General features: G+C 36.4%; 2 protein-coding genes across 2 annotated transcripts; both read left to right on the top strand.

Annotated features, from left to right (window-relative positions):
• The first annotated feature begins 5,414 nt into the window (after nucleotides 1-5,414).
• Nucleotides 5,415-19,603, top strand: LOC132186082 (histone acetyltransferase HAC1-like). The gene is made up of 17 exons (XM_059599873.1): nucleotides 5,415-5,697; nucleotides 5,945-6,208; nucleotides 6,794-6,914; nucleotides 7,141-7,447; nucleotides 7,530-8,033; nucleotides 8,150-9,990; nucleotides 13,381-13,677; nucleotides 13,760-14,038; nucleotides 14,733-14,861; nucleotides 14,949-15,149; nucleotides 15,261-15,403; nucleotides 15,516-15,828; nucleotides 16,079-16,218; nucleotides 17,564-17,642; nucleotides 17,726-18,118; nucleotides 18,515-18,732; nucleotides 18,826-19,603. The coding sequence occupies exons 2-17, from the start codon at nucleotides 6,015-6,017 to the stop codon at nucleotides 18,938-18,940; spliced, it is 5,274 nt and encodes a 1,757-aa protein (XP_059455856.1). The 5' UTR covers nucleotides 5,415-5,697; nucleotides 5,945-6,014; the 3' UTR covers nucleotides 18,941-19,603.
• Nucleotides 19,604-20,488: 885 nt separating this feature from the next.
• On the top strand, nucleotides 20,489-27,733 carry LOC132186166 (protein HIGH CHLOROPHYLL FLUORESCENCE PHENOTYPE 173, chloroplastic). Its single transcript, XM_059600006.1, has 13 exons — nucleotides 20,489-21,148; nucleotides 21,453-21,665; nucleotides 21,975-22,179; nucleotides 22,333-22,408; nucleotides 22,539-22,674; nucleotides 22,809-22,913; nucleotides 24,961-25,041; nucleotides 25,865-25,954; nucleotides 26,065-26,130; nucleotides 26,779-26,835; nucleotides 27,055-27,132; nucleotides 27,205-27,252; nucleotides 27,347-27,733. The coding sequence occupies exons 1-13, from the start codon at nucleotides 20,597-20,599 to the stop codon at nucleotides 27,416-27,418; spliced, it is 1,779 nt and encodes a 592-aa protein (XP_059455989.1). The 5' UTR covers nucleotides 20,489-20,596; the 3' UTR covers nucleotides 27,419-27,733.
• The last annotated feature ends 241 nt before the right edge of the window (nucleotides 27,734-27,974 follow it).

Below are 27,974 nucleotides of genomic sequence, written 5' to 3'. Positions count from 1 at the left end.
TAAAAATATTTTGGAGGGTTATTGAAATTTTTTACCAGGGGGCTTTCTCCAACTTTTGGCTTAAAATTACTCTATTTTTTTTTTCTTTTTTTTTTTTACCGGGGGCGCCTGCCCCTGGGTCGCCCCCCTGTCCCTCCGCCACTGCAAAAGTAGATGCTTCAGAATGTGGTGGTGCATAGGGGGTAGATTGGACTGCCAGATCTTCATCTCTTGGTAGCAATTTCACTTTGAGATATGGCTTTACTCTGTGTCCATTAACCTGGAATATGCGATTGCTTTCTGGATTGCGAACCTCCAACGCTCCATGAGGGAAAATTTTAGTAATAACACAAGGCCCAGACCATCTTGACTTAAGCTTATCAGGGAAAAGTTTCAATCTTGAATTATAAATCAACACCTTTTGTCTTACATGAAACTCCTTCCTGACGAGTTGTTTGTCATGATATGCTTTGGTCCTTTCCTTGTAGAGCTTGGCGTTCTCATAAGCATCCCGCCACAGTTCCTCCAGTTCATTGAGTTGTAGCTTCCTCTTGTTACCAGCTTGTTTCATATCAAAGTTAAACTGCTTGATGGCCCAATATGCTTTGTGTTCCAACTTCACTGGTAGATGACATGCTTTCCCAATGACTAACCGATAAGGAGACATACCGATAGGTGTCTTGTAAGCAGTCCTATAAACCCATAGTGCATCATTCAAGCGAAGAGACCAATCCTTCCTATTGGGGTTTACTGTCCTTTCAAGGATACCTTTGATTTCTATATTGCTGATCTCCAATTGGCCACTGGTTTGGGGATGGTACGGAGTTTCAACCTTATGAGTGATGCCATACTTCTTTATCAAAGAAGCGAAGGCATAATTATTGAAGTGGCTGCTTCCATCACTAATTATTGCTCGTGGTGTCCTAAATCTAGTGAAGATGTTGTCCTGCAAAAACTTCACACATGAGCTCAAATGGTAGACTCCAATCAGGTGCCTTCATAATCGCCGCTAATGACCCCTCAATATCGGCGACTTTTTGGTCGCTAAAGACCATATTGCTTGTAGTAATTGCATATATATATAATTTATAACATATATGGACTTATAAGTTTATAACATATATTGGAACTAAGTCACTTAATTGTTGTATTAGTATGAACTTGCATACTTATGACTTATGAATTTATGTCATATTATATATGTATAATTTGTTATTATATAATCAAATGATTTGATGATCAATTGATCATGTGATATAATCATATAAGTTATAGTGATAATATATTAATACTCAAATTGTGATTTAATTATCTTAAAAAAAAAAAAATTGTGATTTAATGATCAATTGATTATGTTATATGTATAAATATTATTATAATTATAATTTTAAAAATATATTATATAAAAAGACGGTTTGTGGTTAGCGGTTACAATTAGTAAACCCAACAACCATTAACCGCTAACCACTAGGCAGTTATAGCAGTTAGTGGGCGGATAGATGTGTAAAAATCTACCTAAATTAATAGGTAAATAATTGTACGTTTTACCTGCAAGTGCACAATGTCAACATGGTAGTATAGGGTGCAAGTACATGATCATTCCCACGAGGATTGCTGAATTTATGTTTAAAAATAAATTCCTTAAGCAAAAACAAAATAAAGATTGATTGTTGATGTGATGATGACAAAGGGTAGAGCTTTGATATCTACTACTAATTATATTAAACTAGTACTTCAATATGCCAATGCTTTGATCAAGTTATGCATATTTAATGTTTGTCAACCTAAGGGCATGGGTGTATACTCCTTAAGCTATTGATTTTCCTAAGCAACGAGTTAGGCATGGGTGTATACTCTAACTCTTCTCTTTCCTAAAGGATTTAGCACGGTATATACTAAGTTGTTCTTTAGAAAAGCATATGTTCTATGGAAATCGATAAACACACAGGGCCTAGGGCATGGGCATGGGTGTATACTCCTAGTTCCCTATGTTGATTAACCCAAGAATCGCGGTGTGGATTCTTTTGTTACTTAAGTTAAACCAGGACTCGGTCATCCAAATTGATCTAACTAACAAGTCCATACCACATGCACATGTTGATCAGGCATACACATATGAGGAATTCATGCAAGCAGGTATTAATCAACTTAAATAACACAATATGATCATCACAAGGTGCCAATATTGAAATATTAATTTAACATAACTAGGGCTTCAATCTAGCCATACTAAATAAATTAGCTACACATGGAGTTGATGTTAAACATCTTCATAAAAGAAAAGAAAATAAAAGAAAGAATAAACCCGAGACTTGACTTGAGAGCTCCTATTCTTCTCCCTTCTCCAAGCCTCCTATTCTAAAGGCTTAGGAGTCTATTTATAGGCTTTAGAAGTCCTTGGAAAAGTAGTAAACCCTAGGGTTTTCCCAGGGTTCAGTCCTATTACAATTTGGAGTTTGAAAAAACCCTAATATGAAAATAAGGACATTGTAGCCGTCACTTGGAATGCCTCCTACGCACGGGTGCGCTCGATCGCAGCCTGTGTGCGCTCGATTGCAGGTCTGCGATCGATCCTTCTCTTGCCTGCGCTCGATCACTCCTGGCCTGGCTCGTGTAGCATCTTCTCTGGTATTGCACTCGATCGCAGGTACTGTGTGATTGATCACAGTACTAGGGAGCTTCAATTTTCCTATATTCTCTTTTTGAGCTTAAATCACCTAGTTTTACTTCACTTTCTTCCAAAAGCCTGTAAAAACATCAAAAACACAAAAAAAAGAAAGTAAAATTGCTTAATTAACCAAAACCAAAGGATTAAAACATGTAAGATAAGGGCTGAAAATATGAATATTTTAGCGCTTATCAATAGAAAACTATCCGCATTGACACCCCTACCCACTTGTGTTACTCTTGCGTCTCTCAAAGAATGATGTGGCTCTTAAATCGCTATTGAGCTTGTGATTGATTATTATTAGATTTTGATTAAATGGTGATTTTAAGAGCTACATCATTGTTTGAGAGACACAAGAGTGACTTCTAAAATTACTCTAGTTTACCCCCCCTAAAAAAAGTTGTAGTTATCAAATTTACACATGCAAATCCTATACATAATAATAACCAACTTATAGATCATATTATCTAAATCTAAAAAAAAGGGTTACTACTTACTATATAATATAATATATGAGTAAAGCACAACTTTATCCACTACTATCCCAATTGACGTGGCGGTGCCAATTCATCTTTGAATTTTTTTTTTTTTTTTTAAATAATGTTTGATTCAAAAGTAAATTAACACTGCCACGTTAGTATATTATAATAGTGGTTAAATAAAAATGGAATTTTTAACATTATTCATAATATATTTTTATATTATTGTAGAAACCGAATATATATATATATATATATATATATATATATATATATATATATTGTGCATAGACAAAATAAACCCATCTGATTGTAATATTGTGAAGCAATGGCTTTTATTTTGATTTGTGCCTGAAATAATTTGTATTTTCTATATTAGTATATCTTTTGAGTAAACAATTTTATATAAGGAACTATGACTTCAATTTGTTGCTTCCGATCTTCCATTTATTAAAATTTCAATTTTATCAAAAACTTCTTAAGTGAAAATGGGTTTAGAGAGAGAAATGGGCTGAGCGGGAGTAAGTTTGAGAGGAGGAAAATTTCAGGAAAAAAAGAAACATGGGCGAGGAGAAGAAGAAGAAGAAGAAAGAAAAAATAAGGAGAAGAGAAAGAAAAAGATAAAAGGAAAAAGAACTAAAATCATATATAGAAAACTTTGAAAAATAATATTTAAATAAAATAAATGGTACAATAGAGAGTTTGTTGGAATGTGTATAGAAAAGGTAGTAAATAAAATAAAAATTTACACTTTTTCACTAATTATTTTAGTATTGGTGAAGATGCTTTTAAAGAACTAACTTGCAATTACACATTTGGCTAGGATTTTTTTTTTTTTTTTTTTTGGGCTAGTATAGCTAAAAAAGTTGGTTTCTCCATGAGGTTTGTATTGGTTAAGGGAGAGAGTTAACTCTTTCCATGGTTTGGTGCTATCTTAGGAAAATAGGGTGACTCCAAAATGAATAATTTTTTTTTTTTTTTTTATGGGCTTATGAAACTATAGTTGACAAGCAATCCACAAGTGTTATACTTGCTTTATAACTATCCAAAATAGGATGAGTTGAATTAAATTCTAACTATTCAAAATAAACATAGGTGAGCTTTAATTTAGCCATGAGGAGGCTGAGCCAATTGAAGAATGCTCAAGTAGTTTGGAAGCTCAATCCAAAAAGAAAAAAAGAAAAGTAGTTTGAAAGCTATCATTACTTTTTGATAAATAATACAATTTATTTGACAGATTTCAACACATTGACTAAACACAAGTACATGCCTACATAGTCAAATATATACCAATAACTAATAAGGCATCTAATCTTATGCTTTCAATATGTTTTAGAGATGGTAAGGATTGAAATGATTCCAAATTCTAGTAGTAAGTGATTTTTATTTATTAAGAATGTTTTCTTTCTTTCATGTTGATATTTTTTTTTTCTTTCTTTTTTTTTTTTATTTTTATTTTTTTATTTTAGTGTAGATACAAGAGAAAGTTATATACCACATTTTTATCCTATTATATTGACGTGAGAAGTGGGTTTGTGGGGGGTGAAATGGCACTAAATGCTGAATGGGTGAGAGAAAAGAAAAAGAGAAGGGAGAGAGGCATGCTGAGAAAAGGAAAAGAAAAAGAAAACAAAAAAAAAAGGAGAGAGAAACGAAAAGCAAAAAGGTAGCGATAAATTATTTGTTTAATCAGTAGATGAATGAACAATATTCACAATCTTTGGTGAGGCTGTTCACTAAAAATAATAAGTACTATTCACTCACCATTTTATTTTGATTAAAAATCAAAACGATGAGTTTGAAAAGTGAAAATTTAAGCTACTTTTATTAAATTGTCTCTCCAAAATAATCAAAAAAAAATAATTTTAGTAAGCTAGGAGTGCTTTAAATAGGGCATAATTAGTCTATAGGTTTGGTTGGTTGTAGGCTGGAAAGCCTTAAACTTTGAGGCCCAACCCAACTTAGAAGTTGGACATGGGCGTGCCTATCAAATGCTACTCCTTATGTCTTGCTTTGTGTCTGTTGGAATTTTTACTCAAACTAAACGCTGAAACAAAAAAAAAAAAAAAAAAAAAAAAAAACATTAGAGGATAAATCTATGACTGGACAAGGGTAGATTTGTGCCTCACTCCATGGGTAAAATCGTAAATTCGAAAACATATATATATATACAATTTTTTTTATTGTATTTGTGCTTTATGAGAAAAAGAAAAGAAAAGAAAAAAAAAAATTAATTCCCAAATTGAAACCCCCAATTACCCCAGACGAAATAATAATTCAGGTCCCTCTCTCGCTCTCTCTCTCACTGACTTTTAGTTCCCTTCGATTCCACCCCCTTTCGTGCTCGTGCTTCCTTCTTCTTCATCTTCTTCTTTCTTCTTCGCACAACCCTTCGCCCGTGTCGAATTCACCGCACGTGCGCTCCCCCTCTCTCTCTCTCTTTGTCGCAGACTTCGCTCAATTCCCTTCTCCTTCAATCTCATCGGACCACAATCGCCGATCGTCGCCCTTCAAGCTCCGGAACTTGCCGACCGATTTCTCTCCCGCGATCGCTGCCTCTTCTCCCCACAGGTTCGTTCTAGGGTTTCTCCTCTGCTCACCGATTGGATTCGAATCGATTCGATTCCATATCCTCACTTAGGGTTTATTCACTAAAATTACGAAAAATTAAACCAATTTTGGTATTTTCTCAATTACCTAATTGCCCCCCAACAACGCTTAGAATTACAATTCGCATCCAAGTCGTTAATTTCCACTCAATTCTTGCTATCTCGAGGTAACTGATGTTTTGGAATTGCGATTCTTGTTTATTGGTCAGCGTGGAGGAATGAGTAGCAGGTGGAAAGGCGAGGACTTGAGCGAGTAATGCAGTGCTTGGTTGTTGGGAGATGAATGTGCAGGCGCATATGTCGGCGGGGGCGGGCCAGGTGCCCAACCAGGCTGGGCTCCCGCAGCCCCAGCAGAACGGGAGCACGCTCGCTCAGCAAATGCATACTCTGGCCACTGGCGCTGGTGGTGGCCCCCGCATGTTCACCGCGCAGGCGGATATGGATAGAGCACGCGCCCATATGCAAGACAAGATGTGAGACTAGAGTCTACTGTTATTTTGACTCTTTATAATTTAAACTAGTATCCCAATCAAATTCACATGCAAAAATATTTGTTACTACGCGTATAACATTCCTCGCTTGGTTTTCGCGTAGGTAGTGATTTTGATCTATCTCACATGGTATGCTTTGTGTTTTGAATGTTGTCTGTGCCCTATATGTTCTGTTTCTGTATGGTTGAATGCATGGATAATGGTAATACAGTTGTCTCAGTTTGTGATTTAATAGCCTTTAGAGCGGACAGTCGCCTTATCTATGCAGTCACCATTGTTATACTCAATACTCTGCAGTTAATTATTACTCTTGTTTTGTTTTTTTTGTTTTTCTCTGGTAGAAAGGTAAGCCTTTTCTTTTTTCTTTTTTTTTGGGGGGGAGGCGAGGGAGGGGGCTTGATTGTCTGCAAATGCTGGGGACAGCCATTGGACCATTATTGAGATAGTATTATTGCTATTATCTAACATGACATTTATGCATGTAATATAGTCGTTTGTTACTTTTGGGATGTGTATAATTGTTGTTTACTGAATGCCGAGATAAATACGTGATATTCTTTTTTCCAGCTATGCTATCTTATGGCAGCGGCAGAGGCAGCAGCCACCACTTAATGAACACGAGAGAAAGAAGTTTAGGGATATTGTGAAACGTTTGGAGGAGGGTTTATTAAGAGCTGCTCTTACAAAGGTATTTTAGTTTTTTGTCCTTACCTGTATTTAAGCAATTGGTTGTCTTCACCGTTTCTCAAAGTCATGCTAAAAACACAAAACCTTTCTCTAGTTTTTTTTTTTTTTTTTTGTAATACTTATTTTGTGCTGACTGATAATCGTTTGCCTTCTTGAATTATTAGTTTTTACGTCTTATGTGCCAATGTATTATTCCCCTTGTCTAATGTTTGTAAATCCTGTCATAGGAGGATTACTTGAACCTTGACACTCTAGAGAGCCGCTTGCATAATTTGATTAGACGCTCGCCATTGAATAGTCAGAGCCAACAATATCCGCAGCTTGTTAATTCTTCCTCTCCTATTGGTACAATGATACCAACACCTGGTATGTCACACGGTGGGAATTCAACCATGCTTGTTGCATCTTCTGTAGATACTTCGATGATTTCTGCTGGTGGACCTAATGGCATAGCACCTACATCGATCAACACTGGCAGCCTATTGCCATCTAGTGCTGGTGGCATACATGGTGGTTCATTTAATAGATCTGATGGTAATGTGAAGTCCTATGGTTCATATACTAATGCTATTCACTTTGCTTCTTTGCAACAGTATCACAATCTGTACTTTTGCAGGTCCTTTGTCTAATGGATATCAACAGTCTCCTGCAAATTTTTCCCTCAGTTCTGGTGGAAACATGTCATCAATGGGTGCTCAAACAATTACAAGCCAAATGATTCCTACTCCTGGATTTAATAGTAATAGTAACAATAATAACAATAACAATCAGTCTTACATGAACTTGGAATCTGCCAATAATGGTGGTGGGTTTTCCACTGTTGAGTCAACGGTGGTGTCACAACCACCGCAACAAAAGCAGCATCTTGGTGGTCAAAATAGCCGTATATTGCACAACCTTGGTAGTCAAATGGGCAGTGGGGGAATTAGGTCTGGGTTGCAGCAGAAAGCTTATGGGTTTCCAAATGGGGCTTTAAATGGTGGTTTAGGGTTTGGGAATAATTTACAACTTGTGAATGAATCTGGCACCTCTGAGGGGTTTCTTACTGGCGCTCCTTATGCTAATTCACCCAAACCTTTACAGCAGCATATCGATCAGCATCAGCGGCCATTAATGCAGGGTAATCTCTCTCTTTCTCTCTGGCTTCTTCTATAGGCGTATTACATTATGTGTGAAGATGTACATGTATTCATTTTTGCACAACTCAGCATTCTCACACAAACAAACTAATAACAGGTGATGGATATGGAATGAGTAATTCTGATTCTTTTGGGTCTGGAAACTTCTATAATGCTGCAACATCTGTTGGATCAATGATGAACACTCAGAACTTGGGTTCAGTTAGCTTGCCGTCTATATCCAAATCTAACCCTCCTTTGATAAATCAGTCGAATTTGCAAGCAACGCAACAGGCCGTCTATATAAAGCCTCAATCAGTTGATCAATCGGAAAAGATAAATTTCCAAGCTCCAATGACTTCGAGAGATAATTTACTACATTCTCATCAACCGCAGCAATTTCAGCAACAGTCACATCAGTTTCAACAAAGGCATCAATTTGTCCAACAGCAACGCCAACAGAAACAACACAGTCAGCAGCACCAGCATATGTTGAATAATGAGTCTTTTGGTCAGCCTCAGGTTTCCCCTGATCTAGGTAGCCAAGTGAAGCGTGAGCCTGGAGCAGAGAACCACAATGAAGTTATGCCTTCGCAACTTTCTGAACACTTCCAATTGACCGACATGCAGAACCAATTCCAGCAGATTTCTGCTGGAGACCGATCCAGGGGTGCTTCCCATCTCACTCTTCCATCTGCCCAGCATGATATCTGCTCACCACGGTCTCAAAATTCTCAACAAATGCAACAATTGCTGCATCCAAACCAACTCATTACGGATTCTCAAAGTGATAATAACCCCCTTCCTGTTGGAGCACAATCGGAATCAGCCCTGCAGGGTCAATGGAATGCTCAATCTCAAGAAAGGAATCACATACCAAGGAGCATGTCACTTGAACACCATGTCCAAGAGGATTTCCGTCAGAGAATATCGAGGCAAGATGAAGCTCAGTGTAATAATTTGTCATCAGAAGGTATTATTGGTCAAACTGCTGTTTGTAGAAGCACTGCTGAGCCCCCTAATCCAAGTCGTGCTACCAATAGATCTGCTAATGCAAATGCTGAACGGGCGTATATAAATCAACAAAGGTGGCTTTTGTTCTTGCAACATGCTCGTGTATGTGATTATCCCAAAGGGAAATGTCGAACAATTCACTGCACAAAAGCTCAAGAATTGTTGTTGCACATCAGTAAATGCAATCTGGCTCCGTGCCCAAGTCATACTTGCCGTCAAACCAAGGACTTGCTTGAACATTATAAGAAATGCCGGAACCCAAGTTGCCCTGTTTGTGTTCCCGTAAGAAACATTAAACTACGTGCAAGATTGTCGAAGGTGCGTTCTCCGACAGATTCTGGTTCTTGTTTGCCTAGTTCAGTTAGTGCATCCAGTAAATCCTATCATACCGGAGACACTTCAGCTAGATTGATCTCGACTCCCTCAGTTGAAACTTCGGAAGATCTACAACCTTCTCTAAAACGCATGAAGATAGAGCATTCCTCCCAATCTCTTATTCCTTTGAGTGAAAGTCCTGCAGTATCGGTTTCTGTGTTTAGTGAATCCCAAGGGGGGAAGGACGCTCATCTCCAAGGTAACCAACATAGTGAGATTTGTATGCCTATTAAGTCCGAGTTTCCAGAAGTGAAGATGGAAGTTGCTGAAAAGTCTGGACAAGAAAGTCTTGCTGAGAGGAAGAATGATGATGTGAATGATAACTGCAACCAAAGGCCTGCTGGTCAACCTATTGCATCTGATGAGCCTTCTGGTTTGTCTAAGCAAGAAAATATTAAACTTGAGAAAGAGATTGATCCAGCTAAGCAAGAAAATGTGACACAGCCTGCCGAACCTGTGGCGGGTACCAAGTCTGGGAAGCCAAAAATAAAGGGTGTATCATTGACTGAACTTTTCACTCCAGAGCAGGTTAGGGAGCATATCACAGGTCTCAGGCAGTGGGTTGGCCAGGTACGCCTATGGATTTGCTTTGCAGTTCTTTAATTGTAGGTAAATTACTGAAAGGTAGTTAATATACAGCACACTTAAATATTTGGAACATTTTTTTACCCTGAGATTTGCTAGAGCATCTCCTGATTTAAAGAGAAATATGGATTCCATCTTTTAGGTTGTGAGACTTTTTTCCCTTTCAGATCATAAGAAATTACATTTGTTATTTTCTTGCTTCAACTTTGCTTTAGGATTACAGAGGATATTTTTCCATATTTCGCAACTAGAAATTGTTCTAGTGACCAGCAGGAATTATCATTCCTTGGTTTTGCTTACAAATTCATCCTTTTTTGTTTTATATCATGAATTTCCATCATTCCCTATTTTTGGTAGAGAAGGGTGGTGTTGCCATCATTTACATAGGAATTTTTGGAACAGAATCAATATTGGTATTTGTGAATCGACATAAACTTGTATCTTGCAAAACCGCTAAACCCTGACCTGTTGACAGCGCCAATAGATAAGAAAATGTATTATCACTCTTTTTTATGCTTGTAATTTATATATAATTGGGATACGTGTCCTGTATGTCCACCCCTTGGTACGCCATCTTGTGCTACAGCCTTGTTTATTTTGTTGGATTCCTGATTTTAGATATTGATGCATTTGAGATGTAATGCAATCTTGTTCTTCTTTCCCCTTTATCTTGACAATTTTGCATATACATTTACATTTTTTAAATGTTTCCCCTTTCCTAGTCCTTTTTGGCTTCCCTGACAAGATCATCCTTACTGTTTACTTTTATTCAAAATGTCTCCAAGAACCTCTTTTGCTATGCTTTGAGTATAATTGATCATCTTAGCACACAAAGCATTATCTCCATCTTCTATTATCTGTTGACCTTTTTGTTTTTTTTTTTTTGAAAATCACTGTACAAGAAGTTAGGAGGAGAATACCCATGTTCACCCTTTTTAAAATCTTAATATGTTTTATGATGCAAATTTAAAGTCCAATCTGTTGGTCTTTAAAGCCATCTCCTAACACTAGTTTGGTAGGATAGATGGAAGTAGGAGGGGTGCAGAGGGGAGGGGAGAAGGGGGAATGAGTCAAACTCCCCTCATGTTGTTTGGTAGAAGGGAATAAAAAGAGGAGGAATGATGATGAATATATGATTTTACTATTATACACTGATTTAAATGGTTTAAAGTGAGGGCAACACTGACATTTCACACAATGTCCTTTAGAGGTATCAGTTCTCACTCCTATTTCCAACTTTTGATGCTTTTGAGTTTGGTGGCTGGAGGGGTTTTGCCTCCCCCTCCTCCCACCTCTCCCTCTCGGTTTCACCTTCTTCCAAATCCTCCTACCCCCCTCCATCCTTTTTCCAATTCCTCCAAAAAAAAGAAAAAAAGGTGGAACTCCACCTGTTTCTCAGCTGAACTATACGATATTAAATTTGAGAGATAGGACTTGGTCTCATTGAAATATTTGTGATGAGCTTAGGAGAGAGGAGAGTCATGTTACTGGCATTCTTAAAAAAGGAGAAGTTCAAGTGAGACTCGACCAATTTTGTTTTCTAAAATAATTAGAAATTTGAACAACCACCCTAAATATGATGTTTGGTTCCCATTATCATTGTGATCTCCCCGCAATTCATTTGCTTTTTTCTCCACTACCTAATATTGCCGAAGTTAACTTGATAATTTACAAAGCAAGGCATGAAAATATCAATTTGTCATAAACTACTTGGAAATGTTGAGTCTAACATGAAGATATGCTAAATATTATGTGTATGTTAAATTACCAATTATCCTAAAAGTTTAAGCTTATAGAAAATGATGAATTTAGTTATTCAATTTAATAATCTAAATCTCCTCTTTACGTGTGTGTTTAAACTCTTTAATAAGTGAGACAAACGAAATATTTATTAAAATGAGAGATAAACTGTAAAGCCTGTGCTCAAACTTAGGACTTCGACTTTGAGACCAGGTTAAATCACCACTTTGCCTAAGAGGTAAAGCTAATAGGAAATAATGATAGTAATAATTAAATATATACTTAATCTTCTAATGATACAAGTCAATTACTTATCAAATATAAATATACTTAATAGGATTGAACTCAGGACCTCAACTTTAAGACTGTTAAGTCACAATTTATTTGAAAAAGTCAAGCGTAAAAAGCTTAAGTTGATAGAAAATGATGAATTTAATGATTTAATTAATACTTTAACACTCTCCTCACGTTTGAAACCAGACGACTTGGAATATTTTAATTGGAAAATCAGGATAAACTGAAGACTCAAGATTTGTGTTAAGGACTTTTGCTTCATTGTTGGAAGACTCGAGGGCGGGGACATCCCAAAGAGATTATCTGGATAGTTATTCTTGCATTCTTACTATGAGAATTTGGAGAGAAGAATTTGTGTCTCTTTGAGGATTGCGAGTCCAAAGTGCACTATTTAAAATCATCTTTTATGAGATCTCTCTTGGATTGGTTGTAATCTATGTTTCTATTTTTTTTTTAATAAATAATTGAGATATCATAAAATCTATGTTTCTAATTTTCTAATTACACCTCTTTGAATCTTTTAGATCTTATTAACTATATGGATATTAGACGCTTTTAATGTGGTTGTATCTCTTGTGTACTTTTTGTTTACGAGGGCCTTGCTTTTTCTATTGATAAATTTTATTCTTTAAAAAAATGGTGTTGGAGTCGAGGTCCTGAGTTCAAGCCTTGATTCTATAATTTATCCCCCATTTTAGTTAAATATTTTACATGTTAAGCCTCACTTGTAAAAGAGCTTGAGCTCACATGTGAGATGGAATGTGAAAATAGTAATTAAATGATTAAATTCATTATTTTCTATAAGTTTAAGTTTTTTGGATGACTGTTGATTTAATAGTCTAATATGAAGATATGGTGCAATCATTTAGGTATGATGTCTTGGTACTTCTTAATGTGATCAAAGTGCATTTTAATTCCTAGACAAGCTAATTTAAAGTTAGTTGTGTAAATCTTCAAGTTAAAGTGAACTGTCGTACGAAAATTTAAAGCTAATTCCTCTTAGTCGCTCTCTTGTATACTCCCGGTGTACTAGGGTTGCACTCCTCTGGCTCTAATCTATATATCTTTACTTATAAAAAAAAAAAGTGAGCTGTCGTACAAAAGTATTATGAATTGGTCTTTCAAGTCCTTGTTGATTTTCCCTAGTTGGATGCCTCTCATATGTAATCTCTGTGTATTTGAAATGGGCCTTTCTGGTCTTTTTAATAAGATTGATGTACTCATCATAGAAAGACGTCGTCTAGGAATACTATTTCTATGGGTCTTTTGTTGTTGGACTCCTCTCTCTCGCCCCCTTTCAACTAGATGTTAGATGATAATTCACTTCTTTCCTATTTTCAGAGTAAAGCAAAGGCAGAAAAGAATCAAGCAATGGAGCATGCAATGAGTGAGAACTCTTGTCAACTGTGTGCAGTTGAGAAGCTCACTTTTGAACCGCCACCTATATATTGCAGTCCATGTGGTGCTCGCATCAAGCGAAATGCAATGTATTATACCATGGGTGCAGGTGAGAATCGGCATTTTTTCTGCATTCCTTGCTATAATGAGGCTCGTGGAGATACCATAGTTGTTGATGGTACTGCCATTCTTAAGGCAAGGCTAGAGAAGAAAAAAAATGATGAAGAGACTGAAGAATGGGTATGTTTTCTTCCTTTCAATTTGTTTTCGTCATTTTATCGCCAACTGTTCTTTTGTATTAAACCTTCAAGATCATTTGCAGTGGGTGCAATGTGATAAGTGTGAAGCTTGGCAACATCAAATTTGTGCTTTATTTAATGGTCGAAGAAATGACGGTGGACAAGCTGAATACACTTGCCCAAATTGCTATATACAAGAGGTTGAAAGAGGAGAGCGTAAGCCCTTACCACAGAGTGCTGTTCTTGGGGCTAAAGATCTGCCAAGAACAATTCTTAGTGACCACATAGAGCAGCGGTTATTTAGGAGGCTGAAGCAAGAAAGGCAAGAGAGGGCAAGGCTTCAAGGGAAAAGTTATGATGAGGTGATTGCATATAACATGTTCTCGTTTAAATCTTTTTTTTTTTTTTGAAATGAGAGAATGCCTTTTTCAGTTAAATCTTCTCTGGTAAATATGGTTAAGTTGCAATATGTGCAGTTCATCCCAATAGGAGTAGGAGTTCTGTTGATGAAGAATAAGTGAAAACTGTTAATCTTTTATTTACACCATTAATTATGACTTGAGGTTCTGAAGTGAGGAACTTGTTAGTTGTTACCTTTTGTTTTATTATCTTGAGAGAATGAATGGATTTGATTCAGAAATTAATAAAGTTCTGATATAGCTGAAGCATGTGGGAGGTAAGTGCAGGCGATTTAGTTACAATGCAAACATCATTAGAATCTTTTATGGGAGTTAATCTAATGCTTGATTACTTGCCAAATGTCCATTGACTTGAGCTCTTGGTGCTTACTTGGAATCTTCTTTCCAGATATTTACAGATGTTCTTTTTTTGGTAGCCAGTTTATTTGTACATATTTTCTGTCGCTAAATGCTACATATCACGTGGCTTGGTCAGCCATTTTGGTGGAATTGTAAGTCATGAGGTATTATGTATTTACTCCCCAAGAGGCGACATCTATCATGCCTTATAAAAAGGGAAATCTAAAAATAGAGTGCAAACACTGGCTGTTAAAATATCATGTGTTAGTAGCTAATCTCCAAAAATTGATATTGCTAGGTTCCTGGAGCAGAATCACTTGTAATTAGAGTTGTGTCATCTGTTGACAAAAAGTTGGAAGTGAAGCAGCGGTTTCTTGAAATTTTTCAAGAAGAGAATTATCCGACAGAATTTCCATATAAATCCAAGGTATGAAGAATATTCAATGAGTTCAATATATTCTAGTTGACAGAGGCTTGCATTACTAGTAATTATGCGCTGTCTTTTTTGTTTCAGGTAGTTTTGTTGTTTCAGAAGATTGAGGGTGTAGAAGTTTGCCTATTCGGCATGTATGTTCAGGAGTTTGGATCTGAATGTCTATTTCCAAACCAGCGTCGTGTTTATCTCTCGTACCTGGACTCTGTGAAGTATTTCAGGCCGGAGATTAAAGCAGTTACTGGAGAGGCACTTCGTACATTTGTTTACCATGAAATTCTGGTAGGTTCCAGACTCTCAATTGATTGCACATATCTTGAATTCACTTATTTGTGGTTCTGTTGGGTTGGAATTTTTGGAGCTTTTGGCCTTGACATCTGATTCTCTTTTCAGATTGGATACCTTGAGTATTGCAAGAAACGAGGTTTTACGAGCTGCTATATATGGGCTTGCCCTCCATTAAAGGGTGAAGATTACATTTTATATTGTCACCCCGAAATTCAAAAAACGCCTAAATCTGATAAGCTTCGGGAATGGTAAGCTTTGTAACTTCTAGAAAAGAGCTTTGTCAATCATTTTCAGTAGCAAAGTATCCTAAAATCATTTTTGTTCTTGTTTAACTTTTGTTTGGAATGCTTTCTATTTCAGGTATCTAGCCATGTTAAGAAAAGCTTCCAAGGAAAATATTGTGGTTGATCTTACTAATTTATACGACCATTTCTTTGTAACTAATGGTGAAAGTAAGGCTAAGATAACTGCAGCTAGGTTGCCATATTTTGATGGTGACTACTGGCCTGGTGCTGCAGAGGATCTGATTTATCAGATGCGTCAAGAAGAGGATGGCAAAAAACAGAATAAAAAAGGAACAACTAAGAAGACCATAACGAAGAGGGCGCTAAAAGCATCTGGCCAGTCTGATCTTTCTGCTAATGCATCAAAGGATCTGCTACTCATGCACAAAGTAATTTTTCTATTCCATATCTTTCAGCTTTTTTTTTTTTTTTTTTTTTTTTTACTCTCTCTATTCTTGCTATTAGAATCTTGTAGTTTAGTTATATAAAATCCACAATTTTTTAAGTGATTCTTATGCAAAAAGAAAAAAAGAAAAAAGTACTTGTTGAGCTGATATAATCTCCTGGATTTTTAAGTGATTCTTGTTTGCTTTGAGATGATATTATTTGTTCTTATGAGGCTTTTTCCTCCCTCCCCAGCTCGGAGAAACCATTTCCCCAATGAAGGAAGATTTTATCATGGTTCATTTACAGCATGCTTGCACACACTGTTGTATCCTAATGGTATCTGGAAACCGTTGGGTTTGCAACCAGTGCAAAAATTTTCAGCTTTGTGATAGGTAAGAATTCTGCAATCTTTACCTGTAGTTTTGTTGTAGATGGTTGTTAGTTTAATGTGCCGTGATATATGCAAGTATATTCATAAGTGTTCTCTCACATGTAAAGCTATGATTTTGTCAAGGAGAAAGTTTGTAATAAATTTACAGTTGCGTTCGGATTCCAAGATATTGATAATACTACTATCACAGGCTACTTAAATTTGCAATAATTTTTTTGGTACAAACTCTCATTATCCTAAACTTTTGTGCCAGTGCACAGAGATTTGATTGTAGGCATCAAAGTTATTTCAATAAAAATGCTAAGTGAGTATAAGCCTGTTTGGAATTCCATTGGGAAATAGAACTTTTGTTTATAGAAAAAATCTGAAGGAGCTTGTTTAGAAAATACCTCATTTTCGAGCTCTCTCCAAAACGCAGTTTTGGGCTTTTTTAGAGTAGAAAAGTAAAAAAAAGTGCTTTTTAAGTTTTTTTCACCAAACAAACCTATTTTTACTTGGCACAGTTTTTTATGTACTAAAAGCACTTTTTAAGACCCTTGACACAATTCCAAATAGGTTTTACTTGTGCTAAGTCTCGTGCATCCCTAAAACCTGTAGCTGGACTTTCTGGCCTAACTAGCAAATCTTGGGAGTACTTGTTCTTTTCTCACAGGTTTCTTCATCACATGTCCATAATTTTGAATTATGGATTTTATTAGGCTGGTTTTTGTTAGTATTATTGAGTTTTTTTTTTTTTTTTTTTTTTTTTTTTTTTTTTTTTTTTTTTTTTTTTTTTTTTTTGAATAATTTTTGTTTCGTTGGAGGCTTTTAGGAAGTGAGCTGATGTTTCTTGCATGAATTCGAACGTGAAAAGAGTATTTTCCTTTCTCTTTTTGGGTTTTCTCAATGTCATCTTGCTCAAACTTCTAAACTCATGTTCCACATTTCTAATGTCGTTTTGAAATTAGACCATATGGTGCTCATAACTTTGTTTGCAGAAGATAGTAATTCAATGTCTTGGTTTATTTTTAGCTGATTAATTAACTTTTTTCTTTTTTGGATAAGTAATGAGAAAGCTGATCACACTTCTTTTTTTTTTTTTTTTGTGACTAGGATTTACACAAATTTTTTTAATCATTGTTGGCTCCTTGATTTGAATCCGCAGTTTCCTCTGATTCTTTTGAACCTGCAAGTTTATGGTTGGGACTTTTGTTTTTAATTCGTATCTATGCTTCTATTCTTTTCTCACTGTTTTTTTGGTGTGTGTATGCATTCCAGCTTGGTTAAGTTATCTAATGTATTATGGTGGTTCCTGATATGGTTTTTTATATTGACGTCATATGAGTTCTGTTTGCATATATCCTCAGGTGTTATGAGATTGAACAGAAACGTGAAGAAAGAGATAGACATCCCAGGAATCAGCGGGAAAAACATGCCCTCTATCCAGTAAGTTCTTTGACCATATTTTTGAAAGTGAGATTTTAGCAAATTTGTAACTGAGAAATGTGTTGCATTTTTCAATCCTGCAGGTTGAAACTACTGATGTACCTGCTGATACGAAGGATAAAGATGAGATTCTTGAGAGTGAATTCTTTGATACCAGACAGGCATTTCTGAGTCTTTGTCAAGGAAATCATTATCAGTATGACACCTTACGCCGGGCTAAACATTCCTCGATGATGGTCCTTTACCATCTTCATAATCCAACTGCTCCTGCGTTTGTGACAACATGCAATATATGTCATCTTGACATTGAAACTGGTCAGGGTTGGCGATGTGAAATCTGCCCTGATTATGATGTATGCAATGCTTGTTATCAAAAGGATGGGGGTATTGATCATCCTCATAATTTGACAAACCATCCATCCATGGCTGATCGTGATGCTCAGAATAAAGAAGCAAGGCAAATAAGAGTTGTACAGGTGCTGCATATCATTTATCTTGCTTGTAATTAAAGATTGTCTGTTTTATAACCTCCTTTGGTAAATATTGCAACCTGTCATGCATCATTGCGGTTCTCTTCTGCATCACATTAATCCTAGTAGCTCTATCAGATAAAATTTATCTTTGTTTCTTTTGCCTGAAAAAGCCCCAAACCCCGTTGCTTCCGTCTGTGGTTAGAATTATCATGAGTGTTTGGGTCTAATTATCGTAAGTTTTTGTGTTTCTTTTTAAATGACTTTGCAAGAAGTTGTATTACTAAAAATTTCTCACCCAGTGCATATATTGAGGAAAGACATTCATAACTATCTAGGTTTTGCAGATGCTTGCATCTTTTGTAGACTGGGTCTGATGTCGTTGCTTATTTCACATTGCAGCTTAGGAAGATGCTTGATCTTCTGGTGCATGCATCACAATGTCGTTCTGCACTTTGCCAGTACCCTAATTGTCGTAAGGTGAAGGGGCTTTTTCGCCATGGAATACAATGCAAAATGCGTGCATCTGGTGGTTGTGTTCTCTGTAAGAAAATGTGGTATCTTCTTCAACTTCATGCTCGAGCTTGCAAAGAATCTGAATGCCACGTACCACGTTGCAGGTTTATTGATAAACTAGTTGTCGAAGTTTGTTTCTTTTTTCTCCTTTATGTTTGAGGTTATAATATATAAATATATTATTTTAATTTGTTCAGAGATCTAAAAGAACACTTAAGGAGGCTACAGCAGCAGTCTGATTCACGGCGAAGAGCTGCCGTGATGGAGATGATGAGACAGAGAGCTGCAGAGGTTGCCAGCAATGCTGGGTGACCAATTTGTGTATATAGTGGGTGATAATGGAGTTTTGAAGAAAAGCCCTTGAGAGATAGGGGAGGTAGTAGACCATAGTTTTGTGCCTCCACTTAAGACATTCATTGCTGGGAAGAAACTTAAAGGCAGTGATGGGCGAAAGTGGTTGAACAAAACACAGCAGATTGGTTGATAATTCACTTGTTTAGGGAAAAAAATATTCTTTCTTTTTTCTTTGGTTTCATTTAGATATGGTGATGATGATGATCCACGGCCTCTCAAATTCTCCCGGAGCAAGTGAAAGTGTTTATTCATGGGAGCTGCTGCCCTCTTCTTCCTCCTCCTCCTCTTCAACAACGACCGCTAACGGTGCTGCTGCTGCTCCTCCTCCTCGGGATGCGCCTCAATTTGGTGATTCTTTGATTTTACAATCCGCTTGTATTCTGTAAGAATGCCATCCTTTTCCTTTGGGTGGCAAGCTGTAGTATAATTGTTCTAATCTTTCTAGAAAGAATATTTTCTTACAAAGGAATGTAAGAGGGAGTTTAGTTTCAAAGCCCTCTTTTTTCTTTTTTTTATTAATCTTTCGTTATTATATTGGCCGTTTTTGTAGAATGTGTTATTTAAAGATGGAAAAAAATAAGTAGAGCATATCCAACACTGCAGCAAATAGCAATTCATTTTGATTGATACTCTCATTTTTTTTTTTGCTGTTTTATTTTTTCCTTTTTCATTTGTACTTTTATATATAGGCTGCTGCAGAGAGAAAATTCATTGTATTCTTCGTTGTGCTAAAAGCAGCGGACTTCTTTTTTTTTTTGTAGAAAATGTTTTGAGCTGGAAAATGATTCCGAAAAATCATTTTTTGGGTGTTTGGTGCTTCCGAAAAATCAACAAACATTTCTTACATTTTCATTCAATCATATTTTATTAACTTATAAATCTTAATTTTATTTACAACATAAATATTAATATAAAATAACTATAAAAAAAGAAAAAAAAAAAAAAGAAAAAAAAAAGATCATAGCTATTGTCACATTAGCATTGTATAATAGAATAGAAATATGAATTTTCTCTTTGAGCATTACTCTTTCATATACTCTTTCATTGTCACAAATGCTATTATCCCCCATTCTATCTTCCATCAGATCAAGAATGGGAAAGATTCTCCTTTGTAACCTTTCCCTCTTTTTATTAGAAAAAAAAAAAAAAAAATGCTATTTATTGTTTGCCTAGGCAATTATTTATAAGCGCAAATACTCAAAATAATAATAATAAAAAATGATTGGTCAGAACGAAAGAATTAATTAATCTCGTCTTTAGTGGCATATTTTAATCCACTCAAAAAAACATGAATATTTTTATGAAAGTGAACGAGTGGAAATTGGACACTCTACGTGGCGCACGCGCAATCTCTTTTTCTCTTTCTCTTCACTCTTTTCCCTGTGTTTGAAACCACAAATCTCTTTCTGTGGTCGACATTCCTTCTCCCTCTCTAGTCTCTACACTTGCATTTTTCTTTTTTACTCAAAAAAAAAGAAAAAAGAAAAAAAAGAAAATGTTCGTCATCCTGAATTGAATTATCCACTTGCCTTGTAAATTGTTTTGGTTTATATATTCTATATTTATTTAAAACAAGTCTCACTTCTCGGTTGAGAATTCGTCAGCAGCAACACCATGGCTGCAACTGCAGCGGCAACACGTGCCATTTTCAGCAACACGTGTCATTACCATCACCATGGTAGTAAACACCCGAGAATTCCGTCCACTTTTCTCGGAACCGTCTCCCACCCCAAGTCCACTTTCTACGGCTACACCACCGGATTCACCGCCGCCCAAAAGAGCCGCCATGGCCATCAGTTCTTGCTCCCCAGGGCTTCTGCAGAGGATGACAATAGCGGCGGCGATAACGAAGCTGAAACAGTGCAAGTACAACAGCAGCCGCCGGTTTCGCTCAGCTTGGATGATGTGAACCCGGTGGGACTGGGGCGGAGGTCGAGGCAGCTGTTTGATGAGGTGTGGAGGAAGTTCTCAGGGTTGGGGCAGATTTCCAGGACTACTCGAGCTGATGACAGGGACGCCCTCGACGCCCTCCTCATCAGGGAAGGTCCCATGTGCGAGTTTGCCGTTCCTGGGGCTCAGAATACCACCGTGCTCGTCGTCGGAGCAACTAGCCGGATCGGTCGTATTGTTGTCCGCAAGCTCATGCTCAGGGGTTACACTGTCAAGGTTTTCCTTATTTGCCTTGTCACATTCTTTTCTTTCATTTCTAGTTGAATTGGATAAATAAATTGCATTCCAATAAGATTCATACAGGAAAGGCTTTGATAATTTCCCTTTACTAATTTATTCATTTAGAGAAAGGAAGCCTTGATGATGTCTAATGCCAGACGCCTCCAACTCTGATTTTCTTCATATGCGCTCAACATATACAGAAAATAATCTTATGGAAAATTTGGAATTTTTCTTCCCGGGATATCTAAATTTTCATGAAAAGGATATCAAGGCATTGATTGTTATTCATGATCATCAGGCTCTAGTGAGGAAGGCGGATGAGGAAGTGGTGAACATGCTTCCAAGGTCAGTAGAGGTTGTGACTGGGGATGTGGGTGATCCTTTGACAGTCAAGGCTGCTGTGGAAGGTTGTAACAAAATAATCTATTGTGCTACTGCTCGTTCTACCATCACTGGGGATCTCTTCAGAGTTGATCACCGAGGGGTTTACAACCTCACCAAAGCATTTCAGGTCTGACTCCATCCTGAAACATCTTTACCATCTGTCTCTGGAAATTCTGTATGTGTGTGGCAAAGATGAGGGTAGTTCTTCCGTAGTTGACTTTTTTAGGGGTTTTCTCCAACTATTCATCATGATTCCTTACAGCATGAAAGTAGCCTACCTGTTTTTCCTGACTTGTATAAAATTAAAGCATGGAATTTTATGTTTACTATGGTGATATCTTCATGTTACGATACCACCCTTTTGAAGTTAACACTCTGCTTAAACTCCCAATATTGAAATTGCTTTGGAAAACTTGATGTCTAATACAAATTACAGGACTACAACAATCAACTCGCACAACTGCGAGCAGGAAAAAGCAGCAAAAGCAAGCTTCTGCTTGCAAAGTTTAAATCTGCAGATGCATTGAGTGGGTGGGAAGTTCGTCAGGGAACGTACTTCCAGGATGTAGTTGCTGCTAAGTATGATGGAGGAATGGATGCTAAATTTGAGTATACTGAGACTGGAGAGGCTGTCTTCTCAGGTAAAAATTGTGGATGTTAGGTGAACCATGACATATGTTCAGTTTGGGGCAATTAGAGCTGAGAAAGGCTCTTGGTTGCTCTTCTCAAATTTCTACCAGATCTGCAAGTGCTACAAAGGGTATGGTGGTCTTTAATGTTGTTTACTTCTGTAGGATATGTTTTCACCAGAGGAGGTTATGTTGAACTGTCAAAAAAGCTTGCACTTCCTTTGGGCCGCACTCTTGACAGGTTTGTGATACTCTCAATATCAATCGAAGCTTGCTCTGACTGGTGGCTATTTATAGATTAATTATTGACTAATCGATACCTCAACTGTAAAGGCTTTTCATGCTCCCACAATCACTATTTTCATGTTTAGGTATGAGGGCCTTGTTCTCTCTGTCGGTGGAAATGGAAGATCTTATATTTTAATTCTTGAAGCTGGTCCTTCAGCAGACACAACTCAAAGCAAATTGTATTTTGCAAGATTTAGTACGAAAGCAGGATTTTGTAGGGTAAGGAACTCTTTTGTTTTACTCACTAAACTTTGTTTCTTTTTGTGTCACCAAGCTGTCTTCCAATTTTTTCTTTTATTAGCATTTAGGATCAGGACATAGTTTCCATATCTTTCCCTATGTGTAATTGGCAGGTGAGAGTACCATTTTCATCGTTCCGCCCAGTGAAGCCAGATGATCCACCATTAGACCCATTCCTTGTACATACATTGACCATACGATTTGAGCCCAGAAGACAGGTTTGTTGATTCCTTGACTGATCTCATGGGCATGAAAATTTGGCTTATGTGTTTGCCTTCTGTTTATAGCCTTTTTCATTAGCATGGGATTTCTACTTTCACTATTGACATAGTTGTGAGAAAATAAATTTTGCATGCTTTTCTATGTCATATTTTACTACCTTTACGTGATCTTTGGTTGATTCAACTTAGAATAGTGCAGAATAGGTTTATTAGCATATAAAGAGAAAGGTTGGTGGAACAAGAACTTGACAAATAATCATCAGGAATGGCAATTTGTATTCTCTATGCCATGTAAATCTAGAGGTTCGCTTTCTTTAAAATAATAGGATAGTCTCTTTTTCATGGTGAGGTTCCAAGTCATTTTGGCCTCGAGTCCTTTTATCATTTTCAACTTGAACTAGGTCATTCCTTCTTAAAAACATTTATTTTCATTACATAGGAAGGAAGTTGCTTCTTCTTATCTTTCAACTCATGCATACATGTATTTTTTTCTCAATCGTCTAGTTTTTTACATTTATCTACCTCGTCATATTTTCTGAACAATCATAAAGCCAACTTGTACTAACATTCACTGAGACATGGTAAGATTACTAACTAGTAATATTATGGGAAAACCAAGAATTGTAAATGGCCCAAAACATTCAATAATTTTGCAGACCTAATCCTTGACCAGAATGTAAGTGATATTAAAAGGTATTCTCTTTCGCAGGATCAATGTAAACCACTTCAAAATGCAGCAGCATCATGCTTTTTTTTCTTTCCTCCTTTAGATTGAATTGAATGAACATTGGCATTGCCATCAAATCCAGAACTGCTATTACACATCGCTTAATCTTAACATTCACCCTGCAAAACTGTTTTTTTTTTTTTTTTTTTTTAATAAATAATGTATATTCAAACAACGTGCATAAGGGCGCAACCCATGTACACATAAAGTATATAAGAGAACTCTTAATCCATAGAGAAAGAAGAACAGAAGTCTAGAAATTCAGAGTAGAAACATTCGAAGTATGCCATGCTACTCTCCAGGAATACAATGTTTGTAACACCAACTTCTTCAAATCGAGCAAGCCATTCTCACGGTCATCAAAACTTCAAGCATTCCGCTCTCACCAAATACACCACATCACAATGGAACCATCCACCATATGTGCAATGTAAGACATTTGCCCAGCGGTCCCCTCCAACTTTCCAAATACTCGCTCACCCTACGAGGCATAGCCCAATCGACACCAAAAAGCTGAAGAAGTGCACTCCGTATGTGTTGCAACCGCACAATGCAGGAATAAATGGTTGATTGACTCTCCACAATGCTTACACATACAACACCACTTAATCACCATAATATTCCTCTTACGTAAATTATCTAATGTTAATATTTTCCATAGAGCCGCGCATCCACACAAAGAAAGCCACTCTCGGTGGAGCCTTAACTTTCCAAATACTCTTCCGAGGGCAAATAGAGAAAAATTGCTAAGTTGTCTATAATACCATTGATCACGAACTGAGAATGCATTAACTATATCTATGTGATACTCTAAAAGAGCAAGTCATAATTAGAGCTCTCCTTACCTAGTTATATAGATTAGATTGGCCTAATATATGCCTGATGTACATAACCCTGCAACACCTACAATTCAAATCCACACAATCCTTGGCATCAATCTTCTTGAAACTATTTTCTTTTTGACCAAAGTATCAGTCATAATGCCACCAGGATCCAATATAGGTGCTCTAGAAATAATGCCTTAAGAGTTTTTGATATCTTCTTGATGTGTACTTTGTTTTCCAGGCATCACCATATAGTCACAGAAGCAATTCATTGATTCTTCCGTTTATGTCATCCTAAATACCCCTTAATTGAACCATTCATACACTGCAGTCACAATATTTATCCAATCGAGAGCGAGAGGAACCAAAACTTAAGCTGTCCAATTCTTTTTTTTTTTTTTTTACCTTTTTCCCTCTTCTGGTATGGTCTAGTACTTCATGAACTTGTACTTTTTGTTCACACAACTGATTCAGTTTATTATTCTTGTTGCAGAGACCCATTGAAGGACCTATGGGAATGAAGCAAGACCCGAGAAGCTTTAAGCTTATATTTGAATATATAAAAGCCACGCCTGTAGGTGCTTTTATGTGTTTTGATATTAGTTTCTTTCATAATGCAACATTTAGTCTTCTGACTATACTTGTGATAAACATTGTATGCTGTCATTGATATCAATGCAAATCATGTGTTGCATTTTTCACCATTTCTAGCGAACATAGCCTCCCCCTTTAAGGGTTTATAAAGAATATTCTTCTTTTTCCTTGAGAATTTAGCATGTCACATAAACATTCTTTTACTGCTGAATAAATTGCTATCAAACCCCTTCACCACTAACAATTACTAGAAGTGGTGAAGTCTAGTTGCTGTTGGAAATCCATGGCATGACATTTCAAATAACTTTTGTTCTTGGTTTATACAAGTCAATATCTTCCTTGATTTGAGCAATCTTCTTGTGAATTTATCAACTGATTTGATGGCTTTTATGTGGATTAAGCTATTTTCTAGTAGTCTAGGTCAAGAAATATCATTTTTTTAATAAGTAACCTCATGTTATCATGAAATGAGAACTCTTTAATTTAACTACAGAGGAAACAGTATCATGATTGTTATTCTGATTAATTGTCCAGTAATGCAAAAGTGTATTACCACATACGTCAATGATGAAATCACTACTAAAATCCCGTTTCTTTGTTTTGAATGCTGTACTGTATTTAAATTATGTTTGCATAAAAATGGAAAGTGAATGTCAATGAGACAGAAGGAACAGTGTAAAAGAGGTGTCGCTAACTGGACAATGAATATTCTACAGAACTTTCTAGTGTTGGCTTCATATGGAGACTAGGATGTATGTATATTTTCAATCAGCTTATTGAATATCATAATTGATGTATTGCAGACTGGGCAAGAAACAGACTTTATCTTAGTTTCATGTACAGGATTAGGAATAGAACCTACCAGAAGGGAGCAGGTTCTTAAAGCTAAGAGGGTTAGTCCTTTCTTTTCATTTGTCTTTCAGCTGTCTTAAAGGATTCTTCTCATTTTTACCTTTTCTCACATGATTAAAGTGTTATATCATAAAATCTTCTCATTCTCCAGGCTGGGGAAGATTCATTGAGAAGATCAGGCCTTGGGTACACAATCATTCGTCCTGGTCCACTAAAGGTAAAGCTGTAGATTTCTTACCCAAAACTTTGGTGGGTTTGTCAACTATTGTTTAGAAGCCATTTAACAGATATAAGCTTCGTTTATCTCTACTTTCTTTTTTATTTTATTTTTCTTATTATTATTATTTTATTTTTCTGTTGAGAAATGTGGTTATATATTGCATCTTTACAAAATTTATACAGGTGCAATGGAACATTGACTTCCTCAGAATTTTTAATCCTAGACCATTGACACTGTTAAGCTTTGGCAAAGTCGCAATGTATTAGGATTTGGATACTTACAAATAGCTACAGTGATGAGTACTTTTAGTATGGTAATGCTAAAATATATGATCTAGTGGCGCTGCTTCGTATAGCATGGAACATGTAGAACTTTTGAAATAGTTCCAGTTGCTTCTGTAGAAGTCAATAAATTGTTGTGGATGATGCATCTGCATACACCATGAAGGTTGTGTGAGAAGTATTTAAAAGTATATATGGCAAACTAGTCAATATATTTGTGCTTTTCTTTTTTGTGATACTCATTTGTGAATTTTACTCAAGTTATATAATGTTGAGACTCTGATAATTCTGTCTAGTTTTATTGTGAATTGCTTGTTGGTTTCAATAGGAACCTATAAACATTATTAGTATTTGGTTCTTGCAGGAGGAACCTGGTGGTCAGCGTGCGCTCATATTTGATCAAGGAAACAGAATTTCTCAGGTGAAAGTGACTTATTCTTACTAACAATTCCTGAATCTCGACTATTGGCAACCCTTTTCTTTTCCTTTCTTCACTTTCTTTTTGGGGAAAGGAACATGAAATGAATCCTTTTCATCTAGCGGGAATGATTTGCCCTCTTAAGTCATAAATAGCACATAACTGAAACTACTTCCTTTTTTTTTTTTTTTTTTTTTTTTTTATGGCTCTCTCAATATTTAGGGCATCAGCTGTGCTGACGTGGCTGATATTTGTGTGAAGGCACTACATGATTCAACCGCAAGAAACAAGAGCTTTGATGTGGGTATCACTGTTTGGTTTTGAGTATATTTTAAGTTGGATAAATCTTAGGTGACATTTTCATATATGCAGGTATGTTATGAATATGTTGCTGAGCAAGGGAGGGAGCTCTATGAGCTGGTGAGTGAAAATCAAAACGTGTGTTGAAAAAAGGATTTAAATAATTTCATTTAGTTGCTTAAAACAAAAACTGCAATTTCTATCATGCGTGCAGGTAGCTCATTTGCCTGATAAAGCCAATAATTATTTGACACCAGCACTATCAGCGTTGGAGAAGAACACTTGATCATCCTTTTGGTCCCTTTGTTTGATATTAATTTGGTTCTTAAATATCTCTTTATATTTTTCTAACTATTGGATTAGATGATGATAACAGCAACAACTTTCAACAAACTACTCAAGGATAAGTGTACAGCAGAGGATGTCTGATGTTGAAGTCATTTGTATTTTGAATTACTTGTATCTATCTTGTAAATGTGATAAGCTTAATACAATTATTAATACAAATACTGCACTATGTATTCGGTAGGCAGAATCACATCCAAATAGTGTTTGATTATATGGTATCAGAGATTTTGTAGACTAATGTCTACCTCCTCCACTCATACGTCTCCTATTTCTACTTCTGTTACCACCATTTCCCTCCATATATAGCCTAATCATCCCATTACTATCAAGCTTTCCCTTGAGAACTACTTACTTTGGAAGCCTCAACTTGCCCCATACCTTCAAGGCCAAAATCTTTTTGCACCGAGTTAAAAGCTCATAGATCTATAACTATCGTATTGAATTATTAGGAAAATCACCAAAGTGGTCGAATTTGGGGGTGGTTTAGCCACTCT

Source organism: Corylus avellana, chromosome ca7, assembly GCF_901000735.1.
Source record: "Corylus avellana chromosome ca7, CavTom2PMs-1.0".
Classification (NCBI taxonomy): Eukaryota; Viridiplantae; Streptophyta; class Magnoliopsida; order Fagales; family Betulaceae; genus Corylus; species Corylus avellana.
The sequence above is the reverse complement of the archived record's forward strand: the minus strand, read 5'-3'. Positions and strand labels throughout refer to the sequence as shown.